At 37.3% G+C, this 11734-nt stretch overlaps 1 protein-coding gene across 1 annotated transcript; it reads right to left on the bottom strand.

Moving 5' to 3' along the window:
- Positions 1-487: 487 nt before the first annotated feature.
- On the bottom strand, positions 488-11395 carry LOC107707376 (transcription factor ETV7-like). The gene is made up of 9 exons (XM_016511365.1): positions 11182-11395; positions 10535-10661; positions 9798-9962; positions 9596-9715; positions 4660-4806; positions 3153-3317; positions 2374-2516; positions 2188-2288; positions 488-1135 (listed from the first exon to the last, which is right to left on the bottom strand). The coding sequence occupies exons 1-9, from the start codon at positions 11215-11217 to the stop codon at positions 946-948; spliced, it is 1194 nt and encodes a 397-aa protein (XP_016366851.1). The 5' UTR covers positions 11218-11395; the 3' UTR covers positions 488-945.
- Between the last annotated feature and the right edge of the window lie 339 nt (positions 11396-11734).

Genomic DNA, 11734 nt, shown 5'->3' with positions numbered 1-11734 from the left:
TTTCCAAGACAGTGGGAACCTTGGTTCTTTAAAGAAAAAAGAAAAATGTTGTACAGGGGGTAAATTAAAATAAGAAATATACTAATTTTTAGTTGTTTTGTCTTACAGTACTTTAAATAATTTTAAGTCATTTTGAAATTTCCCCTTGGAGGCCTCCTAGTGGGTCTGCACGTGCTTTAGATGGTATTTCATTGCATTGACCCATTCATCAACATTTTTCGAATTATTTTAGAATTATTATACACCTAGATTTGATTAAATAAAAATAAATATTTGTACTTATAAACAATTGTTTGTTACAGAGAACTATTTACTGTAAAAAAAAAACTGCAACAGGCCTAGAAATGGTAAAATATAATAAAATTTAATCAAACACAAATTGCATACATTTTAACCTAAAAAAAAATGTTTATGAGCATCTTATTTGTCAACTCCCTTTATACAGTTAATAGCTGATTAATGAATTCACAGATTTCATTCTGTAGATTATTAATGATATTCGATTAATGGTAAAAAGCAACAATGTAATGCTGTTACAGTCAAGTATAGTATAATGCAGTACAGTTCACAAATCTGTAAAAATAACATTGCACATTTTTACAACCTGAGAGAAAATTTCATATCAACTCCAATCATCAACTATGAGAATCAATCAGAATTTTTTTGTTGAGAAATTAGTGTCATTCAGCTAACAACAAACAACTGCACTCTACTACCCTGAGTCAAAATCATGTGGTGTGGCTCTTAAACTGAGCGTATCCTAAAATAGAGTCCTGTGGAACCTCTACGGGATATCAGCCATCTCTGGTGCTGCTGATGGCTTTTCACATTGAGCTGCATTGGACGTTCACTCTGACAGAAGATCAGCTCTGGGTTTCCCATTCTAAAAAAGTCAGGTTAATTAATGACTAAAGCTGATCCTGGATCAGAATGTGGGAGTGAATGTTATGGGATTGGTGATATGCTGAAGTTGTGTTCAGAGCTGGGGCTCAGTGTAGTAGGAGTCGATACCGGTGATATTTCCAGAGCGTCTTCTCTGCAGTCTGGAGACTGATAGTCAGGACTATCAGGAGACCCTGACGGTTCTCCACGGTCTGACCTGCTTTGCATGATTTCCTCAGGGGTCTTCAGAAACCTGCAGCACCGAGGGAGTGTTTGAAAACATATGATGATTGTACAACATAATATGGGCCAAGCCAATATTTTCCATTTTGAGATCACAAAGCCCAGTTTAACAGAATTAACAGTTTTAGCTCCCCCTTGTGTGAGTTCAAAAATCCACTGAATCCTTGTTAATGATAAAGAATTTCAAATATGATAGTGAATTCCGAATAAGTCTAGCCTAAAATAGGCTTTAAATGAATTGTAATTTAATTTAATACATAAATAATATACTTAAACATACTTAAGAATATCTTAAATGTGGACACAAGTGTGAACTGAAATTTATATTAAACCATTTTAGCTGAACTTCAGTTTTGATTGAAGTAGGACTAAAGTACATCTTTATATGTAATTTCATAATTCTATTGTCTTTGAAATCCCATATTTATAGTATACTAATATGTATGTCAAATATTTAAATATATTTGTAATTACACATTTGTAATGATGAAGTTACAATTTAGTATATTTACAATATATTAATTTTAAAAGTAATATCAAAAACACTACAGTTAAAATTATAATCAAGTATTTTACACGTGCTTTAGGATGTTAGTAAATGCATCAAAATATGTGCAATTGTTTAAAGAAAATTTTTTTTTTAAACATAATTATTTAAAATGTAAAGCGTTTGACATTATCACAAACTGCAATTTTTAGTTGTTTTAAGTTTAGTTTTAAGTGTGTTAACATAATCAGGAAAGTGTACTCTCTTCAAGTACACTTAAATTTAATTACCAGCCTTTTATTTTATTACCAGTGATATATTTTCTGAAAGAACAGTTTTTAAAAAAAATCTTTTTAAAATTTGTAGTACACTACAAATTCACTTTCTTTATAATTAAGTGCACTTTTCTTTTTTTTAACAAAGGATATGTAGCATTTAATAGCATGGAATTATACTGGAATTATATTAGCAACACCATCAACTAATGACAGAAATTCCCATATTACCCGACTACTACATTTGAGTACAAAAAATTACAAATGTACTTCAAATGCCTTTTGAGTGCCTCCACTTACCGGAAGAGCAGCCTCTGGCCTGTCTCTTTCTTGATAATGTTGAGCTTGTAGTAATGGCGTAATGCTCTGGACATTTTCTCATAGGTCATATTGGCCCTGTTCTGCAATAACAAACAAACAAACCCAATTATTATCAGTCACACGTAAAGCAATGAAGACATGAGCTGGTCTGGTCTGTTGCAGTACCTTGTGGTTGCCCCAGAGTCGTGCCAGTCCGTTGGGATCCACCACTCTGAAGATCATGGCATCCGGATCCTCCCAGTGTATAAAGGCCTCATACCTGCTGTCCGACAGCAGCTGGTACACATAGTCCCATAAGAGTTTGCAGTCTAATGAAAAGCAGTGTTGGGAAGGTTACTTTGTAAATGTAATATAGGTTACAGTAAAATGCAATAAATGGTGTAACTATTTCAATTACTTTATTAAAGTGATGTAACATTATATTTGATTACATTTTTGATTACTTTTCTAAATTTCTAACGAATGTTTTCAACTGTTAATCAGTTAATCAACTCTCAGACAGGTTGTAGCCTAAAGCTTTCAGTGGCAATGTGGATTGATGTACAGTACTTGGCCGAAGTGGTGTGCTGCAAATTCAAACAAGAGAACCAATCAAATGCATCAGAATAGCATCACTTTACTAAACAGCCTTTAAATGGCAGGAGGCATTGTGCACATCAAAAACAGGCAAAGCAGCAAATCAATATTATTCAACTTATCGTTATTTTCATAAGTAACTAATTTAATTACACATTTTTTCTCAGTAACTGATTACAGTTACATTTATTTTGTAATTAAATTACGTAACACTGTTACATATAACTAGTTACTGCCCAACACTGAAGAAAAGACATTCCTTTATGGTTTTTGACATCCGGTATTTTTTTTTTCTCCATTACCAATGGCTGGTATCATATATTACTTTGTTACCAGTTTTCAATGTCTGAAACAAAATGCATGAGCACCTGCAATCTTTCCATTAGCCTCAGAGGTTTGTGTGGTGTTTGCAGGTCCGGTAGGTTTATTGGACAGGTTGAGAGGCACATCTCTAGAGTAAACATTTAAAGGCTGTCTGGTTTTGTCTGGAGATGTCTGTTGATTTTTTTCCTCAGGAGAATGACGAGAAAGCTCTGCAAAATACAAATAAAAGGAGAGCTATAGAATCTCAAGGGTCAAAGTGAAATTTTTACTTTAGTACTAAACAAACTCATGCATATCCTGTATCAGTGGTTTTCACTAGGGGCCTCAGTACACTTCCATGGAGTTTTAACGTTAAATTTTACACTTCTACACTTGTAACATTCTTTTACAAAAATGTAAGCATTTTTTACAGAGTTCAGCATATGACATGCTGAAGAAAGATAATAGATATTGTGGCCACAAATTTGCTCCCATGACTTAAGTGTCCAATTTGTGTCCATGTTGGCCACATTCATCCCCTCATTTTAGGTACATTTTGGTCATATTTTACTAATTTGTTCCCTTGTTTTAATTTAAATTATAAGATCAACTAAAACCCATGGTTTAACTAAAACTAGGAATTGATTAAATCATGGGATCAAATTCTTAATTCATGTCTACAACATCTTTTACATTTCATGTGTGGGGAAAATAAAATATTTTCCATTTTTGTTAAATACAAACCCATTGCAGTTCAAAGATTAACCCCTAAAGACTTACAAAATAAGCATTCTCAGAAATGTTTTATATACTGTACATCTTCATATCTGCATCTAGTCTTGAATAGTTCACCCAAAAATTTTTGCTGGAAATTTACTCATCCTCAGACCATCCAAGATGAAGATGAGTTCACCAGAAAAGATTTTGATGTAGCATTACATCACTTGCTCACCAACAGATCCATTGCAGTGAATGGGTGCCGTCAGAATAACCTGAGTAACCATCAGAATAACCAGAATATTCCTCTCACATCAAAATCCACTGACATACTTGTTTAGAACAGTTTTGGACTGTTTTCACTTGAAAACCGTGTTTGATCTGTGTATATTTCTCTCCTGATTCAGACATATTATGCAATATTATGGATAGAGGACTTTAGCAAGCGATTTTTAGGTTAAAAACATCTTTACCTAAAGCGATGGTTTGAAGTTAAAAAAAGTTTTCATAGATCTGTTTCTTACAAACACGCAGCTTTTCACTTCACCAGATGTTAACTGATGGACTGGAGTGGTGTGTATTACTTGTGGATTATTGTGATGTTTTTATCAGCTGTTTGGACTCTCATTCTGACGGCACCCATTCACTGCAGAGGAGCCACTGGTGAACAAGTGATGGAATGATACATTTCTCCAAATCTGTTCTGATGAAAAACAATCTCATCCACGTTTTGGATGGCCTGAGGGTGAGTACATTTTCAGCAGGTTTTTATTTTTGGGTGAACTATTCATTTAATAAAATGAGATCTATCCCCAGGGCTTTGATTTCATGACCTTTTGGGGTTTAAGCGCTGACCTCTGTGCATGCCATGTGAATGCTCAGGGTCAGCAGACAAAGGTTTCCTCTCCTGGCTCTCATCTGTGTTGCATCTAGCTGTTAACACCCAGGAATTTGGATTCACGGGACAAACAGGAACACTTCTGTTAGAGGGACCATAAGGACCTGCAAGACCAATTATCAAATGCTATTTACAGCTGTAACCGCAAAACAATTGAACATTTTATTCATATAGAGTCAAGTCTTGAAAAATGGCAAATATGAATGAAATGTATTGTACTATATTGTTTGAATGGAGGTAGGTCTAATTTAGCCACACCTATTGACAACAGCTCTAGTTGCGTTGCAACCAGGAAATTCCCTCCTGCATAAAGAAATGGGTGTTATTTAACACCATGTTACACAAATGAAGCAGATCAGTGTGTTTCCCCTCAGAATCAGTTATAAAGTACTATAAAATACTGATATACAATGTTAGGTAAGTATGATATGCCAAATGTGAGCAAAAACAATGGCTCAATTCCTTCAACGGTGTGTTTGCTACAAGCTTCAGCAAGCCATTTCATTTATTCTCTGGCACTTGTTCAAATAGGAAGTCAGACATTTATCAAAATGCCCATAATAGAGGATTGCACAAGAATAACCTGAATAAGGAAGAGTCCTCTCGGCTTGTTACTTAAAAATGTTATAAAATTCTGTGAAATGAAACCTTCATAACCAAACAAATTATTTGGTAACACTTTACAATAAGGTTCATTAGTAAACATTAGTTAACTACTTTAGCTGATATGAACTAAGCATAAGCAATACTTCTACAGCATTTACTAATCTTAGTTAATGTTAATTTCAACATTTACTAATGCATTATTAAAATCAAAAGTTTTGCTTGTTAACATTGGTTAATGCACCGTAAATTAACATGAACTAACAATGAACGACTGTATTTTCATTAACTTCACTTAAGATAATAAGTACTGTAATAAATGTATTGTTCATTGTTTGTTCATGTTAGTTAATTAAATAATGTTATTTAACTAACATTAACTAATGGAACCTTATTGTAAAGTGTTACCAATAATTGTATAAAAATATGCAAGTGGTCAAACAATACATGCATGACTGTTTAAAATGGATGAATTTGATTGCTTTTAAGACCTTAGCTGAACACTCCCATCTTTATGAATACATAGATAGATAGACAGACAGACAGACAGACAGACGATAGATAGATAGATAGATAGACAGACAGACAGACGATAGATAGATAGATAGATAGACAGACAGACAGACGATAGATAGATAGACAGACAGACAGACAGACGATAGATAGACAGACAGACAGACAGACAGGCAGACAGACGATAGATAGATAGATAGATAGACAGACAGACAGACGATAGATAGATAGACAGACAGACAGACAGACGATAGATAGACAGACAGACAGACAGACAGGCAGACAGACGATAGATAGATAGATAGATAGACAGACAGACAGACGATAGATAGATAGACAGACAGACAGACAGACGATAGATAGACAGACAGACAGACAGACAGGCAGACAGACGATAGATAGATAGATAGATAGACAGACAGACAGACGATAGATAGATAGACAGACAGACAGACAGACGATAGATAGACAGACAGACAGACAGACAGGCAGACAGACGATAGATAGATAGATAGATAGACAGACAGACAGACGATAGATAGATAGACAGACAGACAGACAGACGATAGATAGACAGACAGACAGACAGACAGGCAGACAGACGATAGATAGATAGATAGATAGACAGACAGACAGACGATAGATAGATAGACAGACAGACAGACAGACGATAGATAGACAGACAGACAGACAGACAGGCAGACAGACGATAGATAGATAGATAGATAGACAGACAGACAGACGATAGATAGATAGACAGACAGACAGACAGACGATAGATAGACAGACAGACAGACAGACAGGCAGACAGACGATAGATAGATAGATAGATAGACAGACAGACAGACGATAGATAGATAGACAGACAGACAGACAGACGATAGATAGACAGACAGACAGACAGACAGGCAGACAGACGATAGATAGATAGATAGATAGACAGACAGACAGACGATAGATAGATAGACAGACAGACAGACAGACGATAGATAGACAGACAGACAGACAGACAGGCAGACAGACGATAGATAGATAGATAGATAGACAGACAGACAGACGATAGATAGATAGACAGACAGACAGACAGACGATAGATAGACAGACAGACAGACAGACAGGCAGACAGACGATAGATAGATAGATAGATAGACAGACAGACAGACGATAGATAGATAGACAGACAGACAGACAGACGATAGATAGACAGACAGACAGACAGACAGGCAGACAGACGATAGATAGATAGATAGATAGACAGACAGACAGACGATAGATAGATAGACAGACAGACAGACAGACGATAGATAGACAGACAGACAGACAGACAGGCAGACAGACGATAGATAGATAGATAGATAGACAGACAGACAGACGATAGATAGATAGACAGACAGACAGACAGACGATAGATAGACAGACAGACAGACAGACAGGCAGACAGACGATAGATAGATAGATAGATAGACAGACAGACAGACGATAGATAGATAGACAGACAGACAGACAGACGATAGATAGACAGACAGACAGACAGACAGGCAGACAGACGATAGATAGATAGATAGATAGACAGACAGACAGACGATAGATAGATAGACAGACAGACAGACAGACGATAGATAGACAGACAGACAGACAGACAGGCAGACAGACGATAGATAGATAGATAGATAGACAGACAGACAGACGATAGATAGATAGACAGACAGACAGACAGACGATAGATAGACAGACAGACAGACAGACAGGCAGACAGACGATAGATAGATAGATAGATAGACAGACAGACAGACGATAGATAGATAGACAGACAGACAGACAGACGATAGATAGACAGACAGACAGACAGACAGGCAGACAGACGATAGATAGATAGATAGATAGACAGACAGACAGACGATAGATAGATAGACAGACAGACAGACAGACGATAGATAGACAGACAGACAGACAGACAGGCAGACAGACGATAGATAGATAGATAGATAGACAGACAGACAGACGATAGATAGATAGACAGACAGACAGACAGACGATAGATAGACAGACAGACAGACAGACAGGCAGACAGACGATAGATAGATAGATAGATAGACAGACAGACAGACGATAGATAGATAGACAGACAGACAGACAGACGATAGATAGACAGACAGACAGACAGACAGGCAGACAGACGATAGATAGATAGATAGATAGACAGACAGACAGACGATAGATAGATAGACAGACAGACAGACAGACGATAGATAGACAGACAGACAGACAGACAGGCAGACAGACGATAGATAGATAGATAGATAGACAGACAGACAGACGATAGATAGATAGACAGACAGACAGACAGACGATAGATAGACAGACAGACAGACAGACAGGCAGACAGACGATAGATAGATAGATAGATAGACAGACAGACAGACGATAGATAGATAGACAGACAGACAGACAGACGATAGATAGACAGACAGACAGACAGACAGGCAGACAGACGATAGATAGATAGATAGATAGACAGACAGACAGACGATAGATAGATAGACAGACAGACAGACAGACGATAGATAGACAGACAGACAGACAGACAGGCAGACAGACGATAGATAGATAGATAGATAGACAGACAGACAGACGATAGATAGATAGACAGACAGACAGACAGACGATAGATAGACAGACAGACAGACAGACAGGCAGACAGACGATAGATAGATAGATAGATAGACAGACAGACAGACGATAGATAGATAGACAGACAGACAGACAGACGATAGATAGACAGACAGACAGACAGACAGGCAGACAGACGATAGATAGATAGATAGATAGACAGACAGACAGACGATAGATAGATAGACAGACAGACAGACAGACGATAGATAGACAGACAGACAGACAGACAGGCAGACAGACGATAGATAGATAGATAGATAGACAGACAGACAGACGATAGATAGATAGACAGACAGACAGACAGACGATAGATAGACAGACAGACAGACAGACAGGCAGACAGACGATAGATAGATAGATAGATAGACAGACAGACAGACGATAGATAGATAGACAGACAGACAGACAGACGATAGATAGACAGACAGACAGACAGACAGGCAGACAGACGATAGATAGATAGATAGATAGACAGACAGACAGACGATAGATAGATAGACAGACAGACAGACAGACGATAGATAGACAGACAGACAGACAGACAGGCAGACAGACGATAGATAGATAGATAGATAGACAGACAGACAGACGATAGATAGATAGACAGACAGACAGACAGACGATAGATAGACAGACAGACAGACAGACAGGCAGACAGACGATAGATAGATAGATAGATAGACAGACAGACAGACGATAGATAGATAGACAGACAGACAGACAGACGATAGATAGACAGACAGACAGACAGACAGGCAGACAGACGATAGATAGATAGATAGATAGATAGATAGATAGATAGATAGATCACCTGTCGTCCCGTGCGAGACGGGCGTCTGTTGTGACTGTGTGTTGGAGCTGGACAGCGGGCTGAAGATCGCACATCTCCTCTGCTGCTTCACATGTTGAAGGAGTTCATACAGAACGTCACCTGTCACAGCAGTTGCCATTATTATTATAAAAGATATGTACAAAACTGATAAATATAACTTATTAATTTCAGTATCACACACCAGAGCTGGGACAGCGAAGACGGAAGTCTTCTTTGGTGAGAAGACAAAGTGCCTTTCCGTTCATCTCAAATTTTTGGTGTAGATAGATCACCTGTCGTCCCGTGCGAGACGGGCGTCTGTTGTGACTGTGTGTTGGAGCTGGACAGCGGGCTGAAGATCGCACATCTCCTCTGCTGCTTCACATGTTGAAGGAGTTCATACAGAACGTCACCTGTCACAGCAGTTGCCATTATTATTATAAAAGATATGTACAAAACTGATAAATATAACTTATTAATTTCAGTATCACACACCAGAGCTGGGACAGCGAAGACGGAAGTCTTCTTTGGTGAGAAGACAAAGTGCCTTGCCGCTCATCTCAAATTTTTGGTGGTCCGCACGTCGCAGAGAATATTCCCTCTGAGCCCAGCGCAGCCAGAGATTCACGTCCTCCTTATTCCACAAGGATGGATTGATCCCTGTGCATTACAAGCATAAAATACAGCGTTAGTTCACCCAGAAATTAAAACACTGGCAGCATTTACTCACCCTCATGTCTTTCAAAATCTGTATGAATTTCTTTATTTTATGGTAATTTTATGAGAATTTTTGAGAATGATGAGGCTGCAATGGACGTAGACAGTGTTTAGTGGCTCGGAATCTCCATAAAAGGCATAAAAACACCATACAAGCACGCAAATGCCTGACTTACTATATTTCATGTCATATGAAGCCCTTTTGGGGAGGAACAGACCAAAATTTAGGTCATAATTTGGTGAAAATCATCCCCTTCTTATGTGCATTTGCACGCATTCAAAACTGATGTGATGTAATGCAGGCACAAGTCACAATATTTGCACGTTTGAATGTAATTTGACAGTAGGTTTTGACTGAATAATTTCTGTCTATTCCTTTCACCAAACTTTGTATGGCTTTGGACTATAAGTAGACTTATACATATATATATATAAGAAGACAAATGCTTTATGCTACGTTGAGTACATTTGTCCTTTAATGCTATTCATGTAAATTATTTCATGTGGGAACATACGTAGTCTTCCAGGTAGCTTGCAGAGTTCATCAGGCACCGTCTCATACCCGAATGGAGGTTCATTTTGAGGGTCGTGCATAATCGGAGAGCAAACTGGGGGTTTGTTCCCATTACAGCTCTGCTGAAGCTTGGAAGGGAAAGCAGAAAGAAACATTTACTTCAATAAAAATCAAAGAAAAGTCCTTCACTCTCAAAATCCATGTTTTCAGTGATGTATAATAATGCATTGATATGAATGAATCAGAAAATACAGAAACTTGACAATCGACTCTTGCTGTATGAACACAAACTGAGATCTCAATACACACAGCAAAAGTGAAAGTAAATTTGAGGCACCCAACAGTTTTTGTTTTCAGTTTTGCACTGTTGCCTAATTTTTTTAAGTAAATTTGCATCAAAAATCTACATTAATATTTGACTTTTTTATTATGACATTTGAGAGGGTTTACAAAATAACAAAAAAAGAAAGCTAGTTGAATAAAATATTTGTTTAAGTGAGCAGTTTGATGTGATTTTCATGTATTTAAAGTATTTTCCTTCGTTGTGGGCATTAATAAAAACATTGACTACTAATTAAAAGTCAATCATAGAACTATAGCCTATTATTTGGTTGTGAGTGAGAGCTGTGCGTTTATCATGGATCTTACCTTTATCAAAGGTGGCGGTGAGGAGGCGTCACTCATGTTCTGTAGCCTTCAAGACTTGACAAACTCTTCTAAAAATTCGCTACAATATTTATACCTGATTACTTAATCAATAGCTGATCGATATATACACCAAATACAGCATGTGGTGTCGCGTAAAGTCGTAGTCCTGCACAGCAGAGTTTGTCTTCTTCTTATGCGAATCGCTGCAATATTAAGAATCCTTCCGGGAAATGAAAACGAAAGAGAGAGGATCTGCCAGGGGCTATGTGCACACAAATCGCTCAAACGCTGAAGGGAAGAGATCGGTCCCGTGTCTGCTTTCCGATTTCCCGAAAGTCCAGAAAGATTAAATGTGTGTGAAATAAGCAAAGTGGTAAAACTTTAAAAGTGGCAAATTAATAAAATACTGTAGGCTAGAAGCTCTGAGATAAAAGAGATAAAAAAAAATAGTATTCCACTTTTGCATTTGTTTATCGTTATGCGTATGAATTAATTACATTTCAGTTATCAGTTATCAACAATTTTCTGTTGAGAACCTTTTTATTTACATGTA

This window comes from Sinocyclocheilus rhinocerous, unplaced genomic scaffold (assembly GCF_001515625.1).
Source record: "Sinocyclocheilus rhinocerous isolate Xijiao unplaced genomic scaffold, SAMN03320098_v1.1 scaffold625, whole genome shotgun sequence".
Classification (NCBI taxonomy): Eukaryota; Metazoa; Chordata; class Actinopteri; order Cypriniformes; family Cyprinidae; genus Sinocyclocheilus; species Sinocyclocheilus rhinocerous.
This window is presented reverse-complemented; position numbering and strand designations above follow the sequence as displayed.